Genomic DNA, 22761 nt, shown 5'->3' with positions numbered 1-22761 from the left:
TAATTTGCTCAAATATTCAATGGTTTTTATTATGTGAACAAATAATTTGTCCATGCAAAGTTTCCTCCATGAGCAGTGTGCTGATAAACAGTCTTCTGATACAAATACAGCAGTAACCTAAAACCTATTTACTTGAACAGGCACCCCTTGCTTCTTCCCAGACTCGAGCATTGCGTCCAAAACAGCAACGTCTCGAGCGCCTTCAAGATAAGAAAGGCGAGGCTCCGCTTGGTAGTTGCCATCCTTCTGCAAATAAATCAAAAGAATTATGATACATCAGAGAACCCAGTTGAAGAGGCATCTTGAAAGTGGTTATATATCACTAAAGAAATGAGTTTTCAAGGAAGAGAACATAAGGATTTGTACCAAGCCATCAAAAACGAATTCATTACATCTAATACACTCCAATTCTAACACAAATTACACAATCTGAAGATGTAAACAAGAGCCATAAGGATTTGTACCAAGCCATCAAAAACGAATTCATTACATCTAATACACTCCAATTCTAACACAAATTACACAATCTGAAGATGTAAACAAGAGCAAGAAAAATGAACAGTAGCTAGTACCATCACTTCATATGGCAGTACCTTTAGATTTGCCAGTGAAATATCTGAAAAAAAAGTTTTCAGCTCCTCAGTCACACCACTGAATGGGTAAAACCAGCTTTTTACTTGCGCATCAGCCGTATAAAGGAGAACCTATGATGATATCAAGATCCATAAAATATAAGTTTGCAGAATTTCTGAGAGATGATTATTGGAAAGTAAGAAGAATAGTTTGATTGTTTTGATGATGAAAATAGAGAAAGATTAGATGATAAGACACTCTTTCTTAAGTTTTCTATCCTAATTAGACTGGTTGTAGTAGGTAGTACGAGTATCTAAACATTCTGATTACATTCTGATTCTATTTTTTCTTTACATAACAGTAATAGTTAAAGACAAGAATACGATACACTATTTCTCTAAAATCTAGTTGTTATCTAAAAATAGCTTGACTTAAAGTAGTCTATTAAGCCAGAAAGGACTAAAAAGTTTATTTACCTTGTATCCATCCTTCCCATCTTTGCTACCTAGCTCAACTTGTAATGTTCCTTTCAAGCCCACAATTCGCCATATCACCTGAGCCAAATTGTGGAGAGTGTTTAACCCTCAAACTATTAATATCACATAGAGAACTTCTCATGACACAGAGGGTCTGTGCTTTATACCTTTGGAGTTCTAGATGAAACTACAATCACAAAAACTCCAGAACTACCATTCTCCAGTTGACTACATGGACAATGGAATAATAAACATAAGCAATGTGAAAATGCTAAAAATTTCAAATACGACAAACTAAACAGAAAAATTAGATGAATGCAGTCCACAACATTAAAATCTTACATCGTTGAAGAGACATGGTCTGGACCAGGCAGAGTTGAATCAACATGAGATGTTACGGCTGACACTGAAGTTACCTCACATCCAACAAGCTTTTGATTTGCAAGAGATTATCGTAGCCAAAAAGCAGATAAACTGGTGTCAATAGAACACGTAGTATAACATAGCAGCTATTGATAGTCAAAGGTGTGGAGCAACTTTTTTTATGATATTATAATTTTAGTCTATGTGATATGCTACAAGAGTATATGTTTTTTACATGAAACATAGGCTTGTTAAGCTCCAGTGGATTGGGCAACCCGGAAGTGCTTTCTCATCAGCAGATACACTTACATTTTTCTGCAGTTAGTTTCTTATTTTTCTTTTAGCCAGAAAGACTGAACATTAGAATAGATTTTAGAATTCATAACTTCAGATATAAAGTGTATAAATAAAGCAAAGGTAAAATATTATCAAGTTTAAAAAGAAAAGAAGGATTAACTTAACGCATGTTAACTCACCATTCTTAAGCTAGAAATGAAATGGACACCCATATCTAGAATGAAGCCTCCCTGCCAAAACAGGAAACATTCTTAGTCCAAAGAAATGAAAGTTTGATTCAAGTGGTCTAGTTCTCATGGTAATACAAAAGAGAGGAAAATATGACTGCAAATACAGTTTTGACTTTACAAGAAGGATGAGACTGAAGTATTGCACCCAAATATAGATAAAAGAAGATTGATTTATATGCAGAGGCTACCTATCATTTCAGCAAGTTTTCCATGAAGTAGCTAAATTGGTTGGCTAATGGCTATGCAGTTAAAAGTGTAAAACTTACGTTAAACCCACGTCTCCAAGAACTTGAATAGTATGGATTTGAGTTGGTCATTGATCCTTCAATAACGACATGTATATTAATAATGTCTCCAATTTCAGCCATCAGTTTTTTGCCCTGTAAAAGCATGCACTCGTTTCATACACCATCTGGATAATGACAGTCAAAAAGCGAGTAGGCATAAGTGTGAGGTACCTCCACAAAGGCAGGTTCAAACCGATAGTTTTCAGCAACTGCCCAGATCGGGGCTGGGTTGATAGAGGAATAGCTCGATATTGCTCTTTCAAGCTCAGTAACAGCTTCATTAGCAAAGCAATAATTAGATAAATCATAATTACTCTGCAAGGGTAATACTGTTCGTAATAACATATACCACTGTCAACATCAAGGTATAGATTGAAAATGCCATAACCAATGTGCAACTTTGTGAGCTGCAGTTACAGCCTTAAGGTTTCGAGTAATTAATGAAAGGGAGAAAAATAGCCAATCAAACAAAGCAATTATCATGAATTGCAGATCATTCACGTTCATATGGTCAATTTAAGGTGCATGTTTGGATTCTTTATAACATAAGAACTGGAACATATAACTACTTTTCCCAGTCTATGCTTTTTTTTTTGTCAAGGATAAGATATTGGAATCCTATTAGCACATAAGTCGACTGTAACAATCCAGTAAAACCACATGTGGCTACATCACAATCAAAAGCATGGATCCTGTAAAACTGAAGAAAAAGGATCTCACTTACAAGCTGCAGCAGGTTTCTCTTCAGAACAGAAATTGCATGGAAGCACACCAGACATGCAAGAAAAGATACTGTCAGTAATTCCGTACGAGCAATTAGACAGATATCTAGATCTGGTGACCTATAAAAACACTGTAGAAACTTATGGACAAGTCTTAAGATGGATATGTACGCATTTAACAGCCATCACCTTGAAGGACATGTTTTCCAGCCTTTAGCAACCTCAGTGACATATCCACCTGAACATAATATTTCTCTTCTTAAAAGCACATTAAAGTCAGGATCTAAAATCTGTTGCATAAATATTTTAAACTGAACTTGATATGAAACTTTTGTATTGAAAGTGGTTACATAAAGAGAGGAAACAATCGTTAATTGGTTCATTGTTCATCCACCACTTTTACAAGACTGATAGACACAATAAAGGAGCATCTTGGTATGTTAGACAAGCTCATCAACCATTAGATATGTAGTAACGTAACACCTCAAGTATCAAGTCAAAGAAGCAAGCCAAGGGGAAGACTCGCAGCAATGTAGAAAAAAATTAATTGGTTGTTCAATACTACTATCACTACGGAACATTATATACAGCCTAATAATGGTACTGGGCATGACAATGGCCTTAAACTTTATCATGTAATCTCCATTACAACTATTAACTATACATTATAACTTGAACCTATTCGGTGTAACTACTAATGAAACAAAAAGAATTCACCCTAGGCGCAAGCTTAGTAGATGTTGCATAAGTTATTTCCCCAAAAACCATGCCACTAGCTTCAAATGTCATCTACCGACTCTTTTTACGGAACTAACCGAAGATGAACTTCCGAGTGCTAGCAACAAAGCAGAATTTAGTAGTATATATTTCAAGAGTCATATCATCCAGATATATCTAATCAGCAGAATTCCCATTCACAGACTTAAGAGTATGATCTAGTTGTGTTGCACACACATGCCCAAAAACACACAGAGAGAGAGAGAGAGAGAGAATAATTGCCTGAATCTGGCCGGCAAGGACGACGGCGACACCAATGATGGACGCATCTTGAATGATTTCATCAAGTCCAGAGTCTCCCCACTTACACTCCACGTCAGGAAAAAACTTTTTAGCAATCTCCACAGCACTTGTAGCTGACTCCTAAACAAATGAATTCACAACTTACACTTTATTTGATTGAGAATTTTGTAATCATAAAAATCAAATAAGGAAGCAGAAACAATTTATAATCTCTGCTCATCAAAACGGAAAATGCAGAGCAGTTGATATTTTTGCCTGAGTGCGACTCCAAATGGCTCCGAGATGAAACAAATTAGAGATTTCAGCTAAACGGGGAATATAAGTAGTTCGAACGAAGATGCCAGCTCCAAGAATGGCTATACGTGGTGGCTGCTGCAGCTGCGACGCCATTGATACAGATACTGATGCTGATGGAGTGGTGAGCAGCATGGGATACTGCTTTGGATCTACACTATTCTACTTTGAAATCTAATTAAATTAAACTTTAAAATAAAAACGTGAGCAACATGGGACAGTATTTTCCCAATTGCGTGGTGAGAAATTCTCTGACTTTTCAGAGCATTTAATTAACCTTATCCTTTTCTCTTATTTTTCTTTTTATTTTCCGACCAAACTAAATTTGGATCCAAATCAAGAAAAAACTATATCAAAATTTGTTCAGCCTATATAACATTTATAAATTCATTTTTTATCCAGAATCGAATATCCCAAATCTGTGTTATTTTTTGTTTGGAAAAACTGTCACTATATTACTACTTTGGAAAATGTTGTTTCAAGATGCATCACCTCTCACGGCAAGTACCGATTACGATCCTACAAAGAGGGGGGGGGGGGGAATATCTTAATGCAATTGCTCATTAAAATTATAAAGCTAATCAATTTGAATGAGTGGAAGCGGAGGCGGCGAATGAGGGGTAGAATTTCGATTGAGTTTTGGAATGGAGCACAGAACTCTCGGTTTTTAGTGGAGCTGAATTTCATTTGAATTTTGAGAATCAAAATGTGAGGGGTAGGTTGGTCAATTTATAATTATTATGAGAGAAATAATAACGACAAAGAAGAGAGAAAATATGAAAAAATTAAAAACCCTTGTTATGAAAAATTCGCACGCCTCAAACTCATAGACTGAAAGGTCAGCGAATTTTAAACCCTGATTTCAAAAGGTAAGCTAATTGAGACTCATATTCTGAAATCTTTCAGTTAGGATAGTGTTAGTGGATAGTGTAACTTCATTATTGATAACATAGTAATACCAATAAAAGAAATTATATTTGAACATTTCTAATTGTTTGATATTAGAGCATCCACAATGGCGGCGAGCGGGCCGGCTAGCCGATTCTCGGCGCTGGCCGGTCCGCTCGCCGAACCATTGCGACCGGCTAGCGCCAAATCGGCGAGATTTTCGGCGAGCGTACGCCGGTTTCTGAGCGCTCGCCGATCGGCTGGCCGCCATTGCAGGCGGGCGATCGGCCAACACTTTTTTTTTTTTTTTTTTTGAAACACTATATATACGCTATTTTCACGTCATTTTCATTCACACCACTTATTTTAACGAGTTTTCTCTCTCTCTTTAATTTCTGAACAAGATCATCAACGCGAAATGAGTAACGCGGGTGGTAGTAGTGGTGGTAGTGGTGGGGATGCTGAGGAGTACGAACGGCAAATGAACGAAGCATTGGAGGCCTATACGTACGTCGAGATGAACCGGCTGATACAAAGGGCCTTGCAGCCGGCGGTACCTCGACCTCGACCCTTTGTCCGCCGCCGAGCAGTGATTGATCGGGATCACATAGCTGCACATCAGCGGCTATATGACGACTACTTCGCAGAGCACCCGCGGTTTGGGGCCAACCTGTTCAGGAGGCGTTTTAGGATGCGCAAGGAACTGTATATGTCTATCGTTGACGCTTTGGAGCGTCGATATATGTGCTTCCGCTTCAAGCACGATGTGGCTGGCAGACCCGGCCACACCCCTATTCAAAAGTGCACTGCGTCAATCAGACAGTTGGCCTACGGAGGTGCGGCAGACATGTGGGACGAGTACCTCCATATCGGTGAGACGACTGCCCTGAAGTGTCTGAAGTATTTCTGTGAGGGCGTCGTTAAAATATTCAAGGACCAGTATCTTCGAAGCCCTACCTCGACGGAATGTCAGGATCTGATGCAGATGCACGGGGAGAAGCATGGGTTCCCGGGGATGTTAGGCAGCATAGATTGTATGCATTGGGAGTGGAAGAACTTTCCCGCTGCCTGGAAGGGGTTCTACACCACCGGCTACAAGGGAAAGAATCCCACGATGATCCTCTAGGCCGTAGTTGATCATCGGTTGTGGATTTGACATGCATATTTTGGGGTAGCCGGGTCGAACAACAACCTCAGCGTCCTCAACTCGTCGCCCCTTTTCAACGAGCAGTGCCAAAGCGTCGGTCCGGCCATCAGTTTTGTCGCCAACGGCAACCGGCATGATATGGGTAACTTGGCGGATGGGATATACCCTACGTGGCCCGTCTTTGTGAAGACGATCAAATTCCATGTATAATAAATACACTATATATGAAAGAGTTATTCATTATTCTAGTTTTTTAAATAATTAATCATCATCACAATTATTGTCTAAGTCATTTTATACGTAAATATACAAAAAATGGTAGCTTTATATTAGAACATTATTTGTTTTGTTTTATTATGAAACCATGGAGATATTTCATGTATTAACTATTACTATCAATTAACTTTGATAAGATTAAATTTTTTTAATTGGAGATCACTATCACTTTTGTTATAGTAGTTTTAGTTTTTTATAATTTTAAATTTAAATGTTATTTATGGAATTTTTTTATGAAACTTTTTGATGGTATATTGAAAAGGACAAAATGTACTGGAATTAGTTTTTAGATCATCTTATTATTATTATGAAGTGTATTATTTAAATTAATTATATGACTAATTATATAATGTAGTTTTTGTTTAATATTTTTATTGCACATTGATTGTATGAATATTATATACAAGTGCTATGTTAAATTTAAAAATAATTAAATAATAATAAGATGATCTAAAAATTAATACTAGTGCATTTTATCCTTTTCAATATACAATCAAAAAATTCCATAAATAATATTTAAATTTAAAATTATTAAAAACTAAAACTACTATAATAAAAGTGACAGTGATCTCCGATTAAAAATTTTAATCTTATCAAAGTTAATTGGTAGTAATAGTTAATACATGAAATATCTCCATGGTTTCATAATAAAATAAAACAAAATAATGTTCTAATATAAAGCTACCATTTTTTGTATATTTACGTATAAAATGACTTAGACAATAATTGTGATGATGATTAATTATTTAAATAAATAGAATAATGAATATCTCTTTCATATATAGTGTATTTATTATACATGAAATTTGAAGAAACTTTCCATATAATTTAATGTTTCCATTGTTTATATCTAGTTGGAAGCGTGACTATATGTATTTTCCACTTGTCAAATATCTATTAGTAGGGTATACCAAATAGGATTGACACCTTGGTGAGGATTGACCACTAAATTTTTACTCGATAGGCTGAGTATAGGGGGGAGGATACAGAGTGTGGTGGGGTGACTTGGCGATGCAGGGGGAGAGATTTCAGTCTCTGTTGAGCTGGAGGGATCCGAGGGCGTCGGTGTTGTTCATGGCGTTCTACTTCTGTACTGCATTCGTGCTCTACGTGACGCCGTTGCAGATCGTGCTGCTGGTGTCAGGGTTCTATATATTAAGGCACCCCAAGCTCCGGAGAAAGACTCCGCCCATCTCTACTAATTCCTTCAAGAGGTTGCCTGCCAGATCGGACCTCATGCTGTGATCAACCTGCCTCATAAACTATTGGATTTTACTAGGATTTGGACTTACTATCTAGTTATGATATACTCCCTCTCCGTTCCACAGTAATAGAGGCGTTTCGTTTTGAGCTCTCGTTTTGAAAAAATGATAACAAATAGTTAAAGTGGAGAGAGAGTAAAGCAAGAGAGAGAATAATATAGTGGAGAGTCTTATCTACAATATTCTCTCTCTTACTTTACTCTTTTTCCACTTTAACTATTTATTATTATTTTTTTAAAATGAATGCTCAAAACGAAACGCCTTTGTTACTATGGAACGGAGGGAGTATGTTTTTGATTGAATTCACAGCAATTATTAATGTTCACATCAAACTGCCTCATCAAATAATTTGTTCAAATTGTCAATGGTATTTATTATGTGAATAAATAATTTGTCCATGCAAAGTTTCCATGAGTAGTGTGCAGATAAACAGTCTTCTGATACAAATACAGTAGTAACCTAAAACCTATTTACTTGAACAGGCACCCCTTGCTTCTTCCCAGACTCGAGCATTGCGTCCAAAACAGCAACGTCTCGAGCGCCTTCCAGATAAGAAAGGCGAGGCTCCGCTTGGTAGTTGCCATCCTTCTGCAAATAAATCAAAAGAATTATGATACATCAGAGAACCCAGTTGAAGAGGCATCTTGAAAGTGGTTATATATCACCAAAGAAATGAGTTTTCAAGGAAGAGAACATAAGGATTTGTACCAAGCCATCAAAAACGAATTCATTACATCTAATACACTCCAATTCTAACACAAATTACACAATCTGAAGATGTAAACAAGAGCAAGAAAAATGAACAGTAGCTAGTACCATCACTTCATATGGCAGTACCTTTAGATTTGCCAGTGAAATATCTGAAAAAAAAGTTTTCAGCTCCTCAGTCACACCACTGAATGGGTAAAACCAGCTTTTTACTTGCGCATCAGCCGTATAAAGGAGAACCTATGATGATATCAAGATCCATAAAATATAAGTTTGCAGAATTTCTGAGAGATGATTATTGGAAAGTAAGAAGAATAGTTTGATTGTTTTGATGATGAAAATAGAGAAAGATTAGATGATAAGACACTCTTTCTTAAGTTTTCTATCCTAATTAGACTGGTTGTAGTAGGTAGTACGAGTATCTAAACATTCTGATCCTATTTTTTCTTTATATAACAGTAATAGTCAAAGACAAGAATACGATACACCAATTCTCTAAGTTGTTATCTAAAAATAGCATGAGTTAAAGTAGTCTATTAAGCCAGAAAGGACTAAATAGTTTATTTACCGTGTATCCATGCTTCCCATCTTTGCTACCTCTCTCAACTTGTAATGTTCCTTTCAAGCCCACAATTCGCCATATCACCTGAACCAAATATTGCAATTTTGGAGAGTGTTTAACCCTCAAACTATTAATATCACATAGAGAACTTCTCATGACACAGACGGTCTGTACTTTATACCTTTGGAGTTCTAGATGAAACTACCATCACAAAAACTCCAGAACTACCATTCTCCAGTTGACTACATGGACAATGGAATAATAAACATAAGTAATGTGAAAATGCTAGAAATTTCAAATACGACAAAACTAAACAAAAAAATTAGATGAATGCAGTGCACAACATTAAAATCTTACATCGTTGAAGAGACATGGTCTGGACCAGGCAGAGTTGAATCAACATGAGATGTTACGGCTGAAACTGAAGTTACCTCACATCCAACAAGCTTTTGATTTGCAAAAGATTATCGGAGCCAAAAAGCAGATAAACTGGTGTCAATAGAACACGTAGTACAACATAGCAGCTATTGATAGTCAAAGGTGTGGAGCAACTTTTTTTATGATATTGTAATTTTAGTGCATGGGATATGTTACAAGAGTACATGTTTTTTAAATGAAAAAGCATAGGCTTGTTAAGCTCCAGTGGACTGGGCAACTCGGAAGTGCTTTCTCATCAGCAGATATACTTACATTTTTGTGCAGTTAGTTTCTTATTTTTCTTTTAGCCAGAAAGACTGAACATTAGAGAATACTTATATAGAATTCATATCTTCAGATATGAAGTGTATAAATAAAGCAACGATAAAATATAATCAAGTTTGAAAAGAAAAGAATGATAAACTTAACGCATATTAACTCACCATTCTTAAGCCAGAAATGAAATGGACACCCATATCTAGAATGAAGCCTCCCTGCCAAAACAGAATACCTTCTTAGTCCAAAGAAATAAAAGTTTGATTCAAGTGGTCTATTTCTCATGGTAATACAAATTAGAGGAAAATATGACTGGAAATACAGTTTTGACTTTACAAGGATGAGACTGAAGTATTGCACCCAAACACAGATAAAAGAAGATTGATTGATATGCAAAGGCTACTTAACATTTCAGCAAGTTTTTCCATAACTAAATTGATTGGCTATGCAGTAAAAAGTGTAAAAACTCACATCAAACCCACGTCTCCAAGAACTTGAATAGTATGGATTTGAGTTGTTCATTGATCCTTCAATAATGACATGGATATTAATAATGTCTCCAATTTCAGCCATCAGTTTTTTGCCCTGTAAAAGTATGCAGTCGTTTCACACACCATGTGGATAATGGCAGTCAAAAAGCAAGTAGGCATGAGTGTGAGGTACCTCCACAAAGGCAGGTTCAAACCGATAGTTTTCAGCGACAGCCCAGATCGGGGCTGGGATGATAGCGGCATAGCTTGATATTGCTCTTTCAAGCTCAGTACCAGCTTCATTAGCAAAGCAATAATTAGATAAATCATAATTACTCTGCAATGGTAATACTGTTCATAATAACATATACCACTGTCAACATCAAGGCATAGATTGAAATTCCATATAATTCTCACCAATGTGCAAATTTGTGAGCTGCAGTTACAGCCTTAAAGTTTTGAGTAATTAATGAAAGGGAGAAAAATAGCCAATCAAACAGAGCAATTATCATGAATTACAGATCATTCACGTTCATATGGTCAATTTAAGGTGCATGTTTCTATTCTTTATAACTTATAAGAACAGGAACATATAACTACTTTTCCCAGTCTATGTTTTTTTGTTGTCAAGGATAAGATATTGGAATCCTATTAGCACATAAGTCGACTGAAACAATCCAGTAAAACCACATGTGGCTACATCACAATCAAAAGCATGGATCCTGTAAAACTGAAGAAAAGGGATCTCACTTACAAGCTGCAGCAGGTTTCTCTTCAGAACAGAAATTGCATGGAAGCACACCAGACATGCAAGAAAAGATACTGTCAGTAATTCCGTACGAGCAATTAGACAGATATCTAGATCTGGTGACCTATAAAACACTGTAGAAACTTTATGGACACGTCTTAAGATGGACATGTACGCATTTAACAGCCATCACCTTGAAGGACATGTTTTCCAGCCTTTATTAACCTCAGTGACATATCCACCTGAACAGAATATTTCTCTTCTTAAAAGCACATTAAAGTCAGGATCTAAAATCTGTTGCATAAATATTTTAAACTGAACTTGATATGAAACTTTTGTATTGAAAGTGGTTACATAAAGAGAGGAAACAATCGTTAATTGGTTCATTGTTCATCCACCACTTTTACAAGACTGATAGACACAATAAAGGAGCATCTTGGTATGTTAGACAAGCTCATCAACCATTAGATATGTAGTAACGTAACACCTCAAGTATCAAGTCAAAGAAGCAAGCCAAGGGGAAGACTCGCAGCAATTTAGAAAAAAATTAATTGGTTGTTCAATACTACTATCACTACGGAACATTATATACAGCCTAATAATGGTACTGGGCATGACAATGGCCTTAAACTTTATCATGTAATCTCCATTACAACTATTAACTATACATTATAACTTGAACCTATTCGGTGTAACTACTAATGAAACAAAAAGAATTCACCCTAGGCGCAAGCTTAGTAGATGTTGCATAAGTTATTTCCCCAAAAACCATGCCACTAGCTTCAAATGTCATCTACCGACTCTTTTTACGGAACTAACCGAAGATGAACTTCCGAGTGCTAGCAACAAAGCAGAATTTAGTAGTATATATTTCAAGAGTCATATCATCCAGATATATCTAATCAGCAGAATTCCCATTCACAGACTTAAGAGTATGATCTAGTTGTGTTGCACACACATGCCCAAAAACACACACAGAGAGAGAGAGAGAGAGAGAATAATTGCCTGAATCTGGCCGGCAAGGACGACGGCGACACCAATGATGGACGCATCTTGAATGATTTCATCAAGTCCAGAGTCTCCCCACTTACACTCCACGTCAGGAAAAAACTTTTTAGCAATCTCCACAGCACTTGCAGCTGACTCCTAAATCAATTCACATCTTACACTTTTATTTGATTGAACTGCATAACAACCTTCTGAATTTTGGAATCATAACACGTGACATGAAAATCAAATAAGGAAGCAGAAACAATTTATAATCTCTGCTCATCAAACCAAAAGATCAAATTGGAAAATGTAGCAATAAATCCATTTCTGGATGGCAGATAGACGATTCGATTTATTTGAATTGAATTGATATTTAAAGAGAGGATTTGGGATTTGCCTGAGTGCGACTCCAAATGGCTCCGAGATGAAACAAATTAGAGATTTCAGCTAATCGGGGAATATAAGAAGTTCGAACAAAGATGCCAGCTCCAAGAATGGCTATACGTGGTGGCTGCTGCAGCTGCGACGCCATTGATGTCTGCTTTTAATCTAAAATTGACTAGTTTTAATGATGGATTGAGTGGCTGTTTACCATCTCATCTTTGTAGTATAGTGTTACTAGAATCACTAAAAATTCTGACATGGTTTTTATTACACAATTACTAATTTACTAGAAAATAAATAAAAAGAAAAAAGTGATTGGAGAGTTATTTGAGGAGAATAAAAAAAATTCATTAATTTGTATGGAACGAAGTTGGAGGATTATTAATAGAGAATGACATCTGTCTCGTAAAAAGAGAGAAACACTTATTTCATCTATCTGCTCCATGAATATATTATTAATAGAGAATTATATGAAATGAATATTTCATATATTCATTTTGACTATAGGGGCTTTTGCTCGATGGCTAAACAAAATATATCAGAAATCCATCATGTTACTAGAACAATATACATGGAAGACTTTATATTTATTCATTTAATAGTATAAAAAATTAAAATCTGAGTTTTATAGTTCAAAAGAATCTAATGAAAACTTATCAAATGCAAACAAAACATATTTGGTTGACAGTTGATGGCTTAAACCATATCAGTTGTTGGCACTGGGCAGCACAATTAATAAGTTTTCAAGTTCTCATTTCAAGATGGTTCTTAATTGAACCACTCGTTTAAGTCTACAGACGTAATGTCATACTACATTTATAATAACGATCATGTCCTGCATTGGAAATAAAGATTCGCTTTTCCTTGATGAAAGACACAAAAATCTTACAAGCTTTAAAACATGTAATTCATTAAGATAACATTACTAACAATATGCGTGCTAGAAAATAAAACATAGGAGACACGAAACTAAGCGACGAGCCTGAAAACAAAAATAGGACTAAAAAGCTCAGTGCACTCATATTCAGCTTCCAATGGAGGTATGAATATGTCTTCGCGGGGTTCCTCATTGACACCAGCCTGCGTTGCATATTCCAGGGCCATCTCATAATCGACCTGCAACGTATTATGCAAAACAACACTCAGTAAATGATTGAGAACTTCGAAAGAGCATGACACCAACCTAGATTGACACATTCACCAACGTTGTTTGGATGAGACTATTTTTCAAGTGATTGACGGATTTGGTACACTCACGGTGTACAGTTATCTAAAATACTTCTTCAAATCTTATCCAGACTCCATATGCAACCTTAAGTTATATTTCCAGGACAAAGCAAGCTCAATAGTTGCATATGGTTCTAATACTAGTACTAGCTTCGGGTTATGGTGCAAGTTCACTCACATTCAAATGATATTCTGTTCCCAGCAAACTATAGTTCTATCCAGGATAACTAGGAAATCCTTGTTACATAGCTGAAGATACTAATTGATGGACCAAATTCTCAAGGAAAATTTCTCACCTGCTCCACGTGTTGAGCAAGCTTTTCTCGCAATGTTCCCTCAGTCACTATTTGAGTTGAAACTTGTTTCAGTAATTCTGCATCCTTTCCCTCGTAACGTCTTCTCTTCGAAGCATGGGACATCTCCTTTAGTATTTCATAAATCGCACTTGTGGCATTAGGAATGTACCTGTGATATGGAAGAAAAAAAATTTAGCTTCGTTTAGGTCAGATCATATTCTGCAGCAACAAAACGGAATCAACATTTTCAAAAATTAAAAAAAAAAACAAAAAAAGGATGACATGGTCAAGTCATGGTTCTGAGCTAGTATTACATAAGATACACCTCAACAAGATTGGCAAGGTAATGACTCACTTGTTCAAACTTCGCTTTCTCTCTTGCTGCTCACGAGCCTGTATTCTTTTCACGATCTTGGATTTTAGCTGGATGCAACACTGCTGAATAGCTGTCTAGTAGTGGCAACATATTTTCTCTCTCAAGTCTTAAATTACTTCAAACGTTATCATAAAAATGGAAATTAATTGCAAACGTTCATACCTTGACAGCCGAGGCTATCTCACTAATGTCATCACCAATGTACTCCTTCCCAGTCCCTTTAAAAGGAATTTTGGTGCTAACAATGCTCACAAAGACACCAATCTTGTCTTGTGCTTGGTTGATCTTGTAATTGCTCCAACTGGAAAATGAGACTCAATTTTCAAAGAGAATTTTATTTGCAGTTGTATCTCCAAAATAAACTCAACTAGCAAACCAAACTGAATCAGAGTATATAACTAAGCAATGAATGAAGCTGAAATTGTCCCGACTATTTCTTCGGATCTTTCGGAAAAATATGTTAGACTTGGCAACTTCTGTTAAACGAACATAGTACTACGTCTAAGATACTGATACCCGAACTATGTATATTGACACAATACATAAAATAGATGGATCTCTTACTTGATTCTCTTTACAGCAGTTCTGGTGACAACATCAGCACCTTGCTCAAACAGAAGTGGAATCCGGTTGGCAAACCGGAAAACATTAAGGCCCTAAAGTTTAGCCAACATGAATAGATCTCAGTCAGATGCCACATGAACAGCATTATGAAATCAGGTTATGATTCATTTGTAGTAAATCATTAATAAGATGCCTTATAACAATTGACATTAGTCAGAAGGATATATACTCGAAATATAGCAAGCAAATATGGCTATAAGTAAAGACAAAACAAAAGTAGACACTTGTATATCTGGCACATCCCCAACAAGAATCAAGAAAGATATTGCTTATGCCATCTCGATTAAGCTAATTTACACATAATCCATGAAAGGCTCAACATTTCAACTTCCAATTATGTGCAGAATGCTACACTATATAGGTTAATCGTTGAAAAACAGGATTGTATTCGGAAGAATCTTTTCACTGGGCTTAGAAGCAGAAAGAGATGCAGAATTTCAGATTAGGTTGGACACCTATAGTGGTCGACCTCATCCATTAAGGACTAAGAACGTTTCTTCAGATAAATCATGACTCGTAACAAGAAGCAAACTGCAATACCTAGGCATATGATACATATCTGCCTCTTTATATATTATCAGTTATTATTAGTTTGTTATACATAATTTTATCTCTTAGAGTGTGATTTGGTCTAGGAGTCTCTGTATGATTAGGACTCCAGTATTTATCTCTTAGAGTTTTATTCCGGTTGAAGTCTTTTATTGCCATAAAAATAGGGCTTTGTTACCTATTTGAAGTGTTCAAAAATAAAATTTGATTCACCTATTTTTATTGTCGCCTTTTCAAAGGAAGCCCAAGCATTGATCTTTTATTAATTTATTTTCGAAGATATTAGAAAATGCCTACTGTGTTCCTGCCTATAAGTCTGTATCAACGTAATGTGGAGCAATGGTTTAGAATAATTTGCTCAAAGAACATGCAACATAGGTCTAGCCATCTAGTAAAAATCTTGGAAGTGTTGCAATGCACAGGAAGAATACTATCAATGACAAACCACACTAATTCACAAATGAGATATTTATAGCCAAAAATACACTATTTGACAACTGAGAGTACAGTAGTGATTTGTAGTAAAGAAATTAATAATTCACGAAAGAGAAAACTCATTGTTTGGAAAGTGGGGCACAGTGCACACTCAACAATTTGGTAAAAATATGGGGCTCGGGGTGACTGGGCACGTGCCCCACAAATCAGGGAATATACTGTTTTGCGAAGATGATAATAAATAATTAAAGTAGAGAGAAAGTAAAGTAAGAGAGAGGATAATATATAAGAGAGTCGTATCTACATTATTCCCTTACTTTACTTCCTCTCAACTTTAACTATTTATTATCATTTTCCCAACACACGTGCCAAAAAGTAGGCAATCACTTGAGATGGGACGGAGGGAGTAGTAGTATTAATCACATCAAATAAATCTATATACATTATCATTGCACATTGAAAACAGAAGCTTAGGCGTAAAGATAAGCTTACAGCAAAAATATAGTAGTAAAATTTTAAAACAGCATAACACAAACTTAAAAATTGTCAGCATTAGAAAATATAAAAGTTTCAAAGCAAATTGCAAAATATAAAGTACTCCAATAACTAAATATCATCATCACTTAAAGGTCGGTTCACCTCTTCTCATCAAATGTATTAATATATTCATGGTCTTCATCGTCATCCACAAGAGTAGCTTATTCCCTTGTACTTGTGCTACCTCTAGTATGATACACTGGTTCCGATGCTTCAGAAGCTCTCCCGATGAAAATTATCATCCTCAAATACCAAATCATCAGGATCATTATTCTTGTCCATCCTACCAAGTAACCATTTGTTACATTCATCAATTTTACTCAGGAGAATAGGATTAGTTTTGTCACTAATCTTGTATCTACGTTTGAGTGCTCTGTTATACTTCAAAAGCTCTAAGTTATTCAATCTTTGTTGTGCTAGATGATTCCTCTTTTTCGTATGAATCTTTAAATGAGAAAGGAAAATAAAATATAGGAGTATGTTAGTTTATTCAAAAATATAAATAAGTTCATTCAAATTCTAATTACTTGCACTTTGAAAAAACACTGCAATTTCTCTGAAAGCCGGTAGCACTACATGTTAAGTTCAACACTCGAATCGCAAAACTTTGCAAATTTAAAGCTTTCGATACAAAGGTTCCCACCATACAGCTGAAGGAAAAAAAATATAAATATTTATCATTACTATTCAAATAAATGTAAATAATATAATAAAAAGGAAAATGAATAATTACCTGGTGCCATTTGATTTCTGTTTCGAATAGCCATAGGATTTCCAAACCAAGAGACAACCGCTTTGTATTTGGGCATGTCTTTCCTAATGATCTTGTCTTGATTATTTTGGTCGGGAACCTCAAGACATGCACATACCTTCCATGATATATGAACATGTGTAAATACCCTTCACATTGGCATAAAAGACTCCAAGATTCAAGTAATGACATGTAACAGTGTAATAGTTTGTGTAACTGATTATTCCATCGAGAATCAATTATATCAAATGCCCTCTTAAACTTCTCTTTCATAGAATGAATTGGAAATGACCTCTTTGCATCGATCCATTGCCTCGTAAATATACCTCATAGCGGGCTTACACTTAGCATTAACCATCCTCAACACTTGGACAAGTGGACAACCCAGATTTTACTGAGACCGCAGACATTTCATCTATGCACTCAGATTAGGTTGTCCTCTTGATGGTTCATGTTAAGTGTGAGCCCGCTATGGGGTATATTTACAAAGCTACATATCAATGAAAAGAGAACATTTCCAATTCATTCCATAAAAGAGGAAAGTCTAAGATGGCATTTTATATAATTGATTCTCGATGTCAGTTGCACAAACTATTACATGTTGTTGGTCATTACTTGAATCCGAGAGTCTTTTATGAAAATGTGGATGGTATTTACACATGTTCAGAGATCATGGAAGGCATGTATGCATGTCTTGAGAAGTTGGTTCTCGACCAACATATTTAAGACGAGAACATTAGGGAAGAAATGCCCAAATACAACTGTGTCTCTTGTTTTGGAAATCCCTTTGTTATTCGAATCAGAAATCAAAAGGCATCAGGTAATTATTCATTTTCTTTTTAATTATATTATTTACATTTGTTTGAATGGTAATGATAAATTTTTATATCTTTTTCCTTCGGCTTTATGGTGGGAACCTTTTGTAACTAAATCATCAAATTTGCAAAGTTTAGCGATTTGAGTGTTGAGCTTAACATGTAGTGCTACCGGTTGTGAGAGAAATCGGAGAATTTTTCAACGCATAAGTAATTAGAATTTGAATTAATCTTATTTATATTTATTGAATAAACTAACATATTTTAAATTTTTCTTTTTCATTTATAGATTCATACCAAAAAGAGGAATCGTCTAGCACAACAATGATTTAATGACTTAAAGCTTCAGCACTCAAACGTAGATTCAAGATTAGTGACAAAACTAATCCTATTCTCTTGAGTGAAATTGATGAAAGTAACGAACGGTTACTTGGTAGGATGGACGAGGATGAGGACGAGAATAATGCACCTGATGATTTGGTATTTGAGGATGATAATCTTCATTGAACCCTAAACCCTAAACCCTAAACCCTAAACCCTAAACCCCTAAACCAGTGTACCATACTAGAGGTAGCACAAGTAAAAGGGAACAAGCTACTCTTTTGGACAACGATGAAGACCATGAAAATATTAATCTAGTCATATCTGATGAAGAAGTGGACCTTTAAGTGATGATATTTAGTTATTTACTTTATATTTTGCAATTTGTTTTGAAACTTTTATTTGTGTTATCTATACACCTAAGCTTCTCTTTTCAATGTGGAGTGAGAGAATGTACAAACACAAATATAAACAAATAAACATAATTCGCCTATTCTGGCGCCCCGATTCGCGCGCCCCGCGACCCTAACAATTTTGGGCATCATGATTCACAAAGGCGAAGCTTTCACAACCGGATCGAGGCAGAATCGGTTGAGGGGAGGCGGCAAGGCTAGGTTAAAATTGAGATAGGATAGTAAGTGTGGTAAAATAATTAAGGATAGAAATTGAAACATTTCTAATATTTGATGATATTAAAAATTAAATCCAAAATCAAATATGCAATAAAGGTAAAATAGCAACTCTAGTTATGTTTTTATTATTATTACTACCTTTTGTGTGATCTCAATTTGGAAAATTTATTATCTCACTCACAAAAATCTGTGACAGTGGCATCGCAAATCACCTGCTTCTAAATGCATATGAGGTAAGCACTATGAACTAACACAAAGACGAAATAAGAAGTGGCACTGAAAGTACATTACTGAAATCAAGATGTGTTTTTAAGTGCTCTGCAAGCAGCATAGATCAGAGAGAGAACTAACTTGTTTTACATCTTTTCCACCCAAACTGAGTCCTGCTTCCACAATGAAAGGATGGCCCTCAAATACTTGAGCGCTGCATGAGATGATTAACATATTTAAATTTCTCATTTCATAGTAAACTAAACTCCATCCATTAGCAGAAAAAAAGATCCAGGAACTTAATGGCTAAGGCTACCTTCCTGAATACGTAGCAACCATATCCGGATGCAGTTCCTTTATGATCCCTAGACGTAGATTATATTCTCCAGCAGGACTAAGACACTGCAAGTGATCACAGCTAAGGCAATAAATTGGAATAAATGAGAGCAGAGGAAATCTGAAACTTATTTAAATGATTCTATCAAATCAGCGAAATGAAACCGGAACCAAATAATCAAGAAGGAAGAAGCATTTAATGAGTAAAACTTACATCACCACTGGGATCATCAAACTTTGCTTGACGGAACAACTGATGGATGCGAACAATTTGCTGAGATGTTAGAGACTTCACAGCCATTTTGGGAGTAAAATCTGGACCCATTTCTCCTATAATAATCATTAAAACAACCCAGTTATAAGCAAGTATTATCGTTATGTGGACTTATCAATCATCTTTAGCATTCGATTGGCCAAAAAAAATTAAGCACAAATGCTACTCTATGACCATAGCAACATGGTTCATTAGTCATTCCAAATGGAATGTGCTAAAGAAAAAGAAGATTGCTTAAAACCTCATAATAACTTGGCGAGGCTCGTCTTGGCAAAACTATACATTACACAACTCTTAATATTTGCACAACTTGATTAGATTCATATTCATCTGGATTCTATCTACGCTTAAAGAATTGCCATTACTTTTACTCCACTGTCCTCTGCGACTCCCACGATTACTATAACCATACAAGATACTTGCTTCAAAGGACAACATACAACAGAGGAAGCAATCTACCATACGCAAATAGACATGGAAAATGGTTTCAAAATTCATCTGATTACTATATCAGCCTAACAAATATGGTCTTGTTACTTAAAACCATGACATTTGCATAGGGGCCTTGCTCTTCCAGGGCTTAAGATCTTTCCACTCATATATCAAAATCTTAAGCATTTTCCTGCATTGTTCTTTCACAAATAACAACAATCACCTGCATATCTTACCAATTAAACGCTCAGCATGGGACTTCCCAACATTCACAAACTCATGCTGAAGAAACTGCAAAAGATTCTGCTTTGAAGTTTCAGCAATAAGTCTTTTTATCAAAAGCAAATCAACTGCTGAAGGATGGTACTTGGTCTCAAGAGGAGCAGGTGGCATTACATCTGTCCTTCTAGCAAATCTCACACTCATATTTTTACTGCAAAAGCAAGCCATGGAGTTTATTTATTAGTTTACTGATTTACTGAAAAATAAGTCAGTAAGAAAAGAATAACATGGGATTAAGAGAAAGGGAAAGCAAATACTCTGGAGACTCTGACAGAAACTTGAAAAGAAATTGTGCATATGGAGTAATGACAGCCATTTGACGCATGTAATGCAATATTTTGGACTGCAGATGCAAACAAGAATCTCATGTCAGGAAAACAGTCTTTATCATAAGGAAATGAACCTTATATTAAATTTATGAAATCATACACGATAGGTTGTCCAGTTTCCCTCGATTACAATCTGAATTTCAGCTCCATGCCACCTTTCATGATTCTCTCTTTTCTCATGGACATGTATGTGAGGAATATTCCTGGAAGTTAATGAAGTGAAATACTATCACATTTCACTTGCCACACTTTAACAGTGTTTGAAAGGATGCTAGTCATGTCCTGAAGACATGTATGCATACCTATGAATATCAATATCTAATCGGCAAAACGATGAAAATGTATGGCCTTTCATTGAAGAAAAAATTTCAATAGGCAGCCCAGTACTCATCTTGGACCAGATAAGAGCCTGCACACATGAGAATAGATAAATTTACGTCTTTGTGGGACAATGTCACTACCTTCACAATGGGAACTACACTCATAAGCTGAAAATAAGGTAATAAAGCAGCAGGTGACAATATCATGATGAGAACTTTGCTTAACATACAGATAGAGAGTCAATACTTATGAGAGACTATTGTGCACGATAGCCAATTATTTACAAAACCTACCATCTTCGCACCAAGTCCAAATTTTCCTCTGGTTTGTTTTAAGCCGTACTTAGTTCCAGAGAGGACTGCACAGATGTCACTCTTAGAAGGAAAATACAAAGTATAATGAATGTAGATTAGAATTGAATTTCACAAAGTTATATGTTGAAACAAATACAAGAACTATTGGTAAAAAACTCCAATTAAAAGAACATAATCTATTCGTAAGAACGAGCTATCAGAGTCAATTTAAAAGAACCTCGGCCAAACATGTTTGGGATATCATCGTGCGGCATTCCCCTTCCATTATCCTGCATCAAAGAAGATGTAATCGGATGTTGATTGATAAATTACATACTACTATCATGTATCTTAGAATTCAGATTTCTAGGGTTAGATGAAATGAAGTGGCAAAAAAGCCATCACAATAGTGTGGAAGGAATGTATCGATTTACACCTTACAAGTGACCCGATAATATGAGGCCTCACGACTTTTTATGGGCTTAAAAGCTGTTGGTGCTTTAACTTTCTTCCCAAGAGCAGCATTCTTTGCTTGAGTCTCTTGGAAGCGAGCTTCCTTGGCAAGTCTTTTCTGAAAAGCAAGAACTTAATGCTATTGTGGAAATTAGCCATGCTATATTCCAATCACTACAATAAAATATATATGCACCTCACGAGCCTTGTCTGTCTCAAAGTCATCGTATAGCGCTTCATCAACCCGTTCATGATTAGCAAGACCAATCATGGAGTTGAATTTATTTCTCCCAATTTCTTCACTAGAACAACCAACAATTAAGCATTAGTAGCAGTAAATACTTGATCCAGATCTAACTAACGCATACACATACTGATACATACATTGTTATTTCTATGACGGGAAGCTCCGCAATAGCCTCAGCTGAATCAAGTGCATTTTCAACAAGCTCTCTAACAGTTGTGTACAAACATTTTCCAGGCTGAGATATATAGCAAGGATAGTGAATCTAAAACATACGGAAAGATTAAGCGAAATCAATTAGACATAAACCTCACATTATCAAATCCGGCAATGTTCTTGTTATCTGCAAAGAACTCCGCCGGAGATTCTACAATAAATATGAAGCACAACATCAATTCCACAGGAAAAAAAAAAAAAAAAAAAAACAATTCCGCATACACATTAACGGGAATTGAAGGCATGAGAAAGCAAAGAGTACTCTGTTTGAGAAGCTGGGCATCTTTGGGCTTTCTAGGCGTTTTCGATTTCGACTTGCTTGCTTCAGCTGGGCTGTCGCCGCTAACTTCCATTTTCGTCCAAATTAGGCGAGGTTGCTGACAAAGGAGAGAAGAGGGGTTTTATCTCCCGCGCGAGT

At 35.9% G+C, this 22761-nt stretch overlaps 3 protein-coding genes and 1 pseudogene across 5 annotated transcripts; 1 reads left to right on the top strand and 3 right to left on the bottom strand.

The window, feature by feature from the left end:
* Nucleotides 1–3: 3 nt before the first annotated feature.
* On the bottom strand, nt 4–4437 carry LOC125201805 (dehydrogenase FPY6-like). Its single transcript, XM_048100064.2, has 12 exons — nt 4224–4437; nt 3948–4088; nt 3138–3186; nt 2951–2968; nt 2398–2501; nt 2206–2319; nt 1889–1939; nt 1392–1480; nt 1217–1277; nt 1050–1127; nt 594–704; nt 4–246 (listed from the first exon to the last, which is right to left on the bottom strand). The coding sequence occupies exons 1-12, from the start codon at nt 4395–4397 to the stop codon at nt 118–120; spliced, it is 1119 nt and encodes a 372-aa protein (XP_047956021.1). The 5' UTR covers nt 4398–4437; the 3' UTR covers nt 4–117.
* Nucleotides 4438–8183: 3746 nt separating this feature from the next.
* LOC125201806 (dehydrogenase FPY6-like) lies at nt 8184–12624 on the bottom strand. Its single transcript, XM_048100066.2, has 12 exons — nt 12404–12624; nt 12022–12162; nt 11210–11258; nt 11023–11040; nt 10462–10565; nt 10270–10383; nt 9966–10016; nt 9463–9551; nt 9287–9347; nt 9112–9189; nt 8673–8783; nt 8184–8423 (listed from the first exon to the last, which is right to left on the bottom strand). Exons 1-12 carry the CDS (start codon nt 12536–12538, stop codon nt 8295–8297), a joined length of 1080 nt encoding a protein of 359 aa, XP_047956023.1. The 5' UTR covers nt 12539–12624; the 3' UTR covers nt 8184–8294.
* A 606-nt stretch (nt 12625–13230) lies between these two features.
* On the bottom strand, nt 13231–22761 carry TOP6B (topoisomerase 6 subunit B). Of its 3 annotated transcripts, none has more exons than XM_048099159.2 (19): nt 22606–22761; nt 22442–22494; nt 22268–22365; nt 22080–22185; nt 21867–22001; nt 21669–21720; nt 21431–21495; nt 21119–21225; nt 20917–21019; nt 20745–20830; nt 20442–20638; nt 19714–19829; nt 19480–19565; nt 19305–19377; nt 14854–14945; nt 14452–14590; nt 14269–14363; nt 13914–14082; nt 13231–13506 (listed from the first exon to the last, which is right to left on the bottom strand). In XM_048099159.2, the coding sequence occupies exons 1-19, from the start codon at nt 22694–22696 to the stop codon at nt 13360–13362; spliced, it is 2010 nt and encodes a 669-aa protein (XP_047955116.1). In that variant the 5' UTR covers nt 22697–22761; the 3' UTR covers nt 13231–13359. The 3 variants fall into 3 exon arrangements, 2 of the variants coding, with proteins under 2 accessions (XP_047955116.1, XP_047955118.1); XM_048099161.2 differs by having other exon boundaries at nt 22268–22336; XR_016135904.1 differs by lacking the exon at nt 13231–13506 and having other exon boundaries at nt 13942–14082; nt 14269–14359.
* On the top strand, nt 17735–18301 carry LOC148932614 (uncharacterized; annotated as a pseudogene).

This window comes from Salvia hispanica, chromosome 2, assembly GCF_029641045.1.
Source record: "Salvia hispanica isolate PSC_SH4W2 chromosome 2, Shi_PSC_v1, whole genome shotgun sequence".
Lineage (NCBI taxonomy): Eukaryota > Viridiplantae > Streptophyta > Magnoliopsida > Lamiales > Lamiaceae > Salvia > Salvia hispanica.
This window is presented reverse-complemented; position numbering and strand designations above follow the sequence as displayed.

Excerpts from the sequence above, each read along its gene's own strand:
- LOC125201805 (XM_048100064.2), bottom strand. The coding sequence starts at position 4,397 with ATGCTGCTCACCACTCCATCAGCATCAGTATCTGTATCAATGGCGTCG. Across the intron at positions 1,940-2,205 it reads CTTGGAGACGTGGGTTTAAC|GGAGGCTTCATTCTAGATAT; the intron begins GTAAGTTTTACA and ends CTGTTTTGGCAG. Across the intron at positions 1,278-1,391 it reads GACCATGTCTCTTCAACGAT|TCAACTGGAGAATGGTAGTT; the intron begins GTAAGATTTTAA and ends TTGTCCATGTAG.
- LOC125201806 (XM_048100066.2), bottom strand. The coding sequence starts at position 12,538 with ATGGCGTCGCAGCTGCAGCAGCCACCACGTATAGCCATTCTTGGAGCT. Across the intron at positions 9,552-9,965 it reads TCATTTCTGGCTTAAGAATG|CTTGTTGGATGTGAGGTAAC; the intron begins GTGAGTTAATAT and ends GCAAATCAAAAG. Across the intron at positions 8,424-8,672 it reads TTTCACTGGCAAATCTAAAG|AAGGATGGCAACTACCAAGC; the intron begins GTACTGCCATAT and ends ATTTATTTGCAG.
- TOP6B (XM_048099159.2), bottom strand. The coding sequence starts at position 22,696 with ATGGAAGTTAGCGGCGACAGCCCAGCTGAAGCAAGCAAGTCGAAATCG. Across the intron at positions 22,495-22,605 it reads TGCCCAGCTTCTCAAACAGA|AATCTCCGGCGGAGTTCTTT; the intron begins GTACTCTTTGCT and ends TATTTATTGTAG. Across the intron at positions 21,226-21,430 it reads TTGGACTTGGTGCGAAGATG|GCTCTTATCTGGTCCAAGAT; the intron begins GTAGGTTTTGTA and ends TCATGTGTGCAG.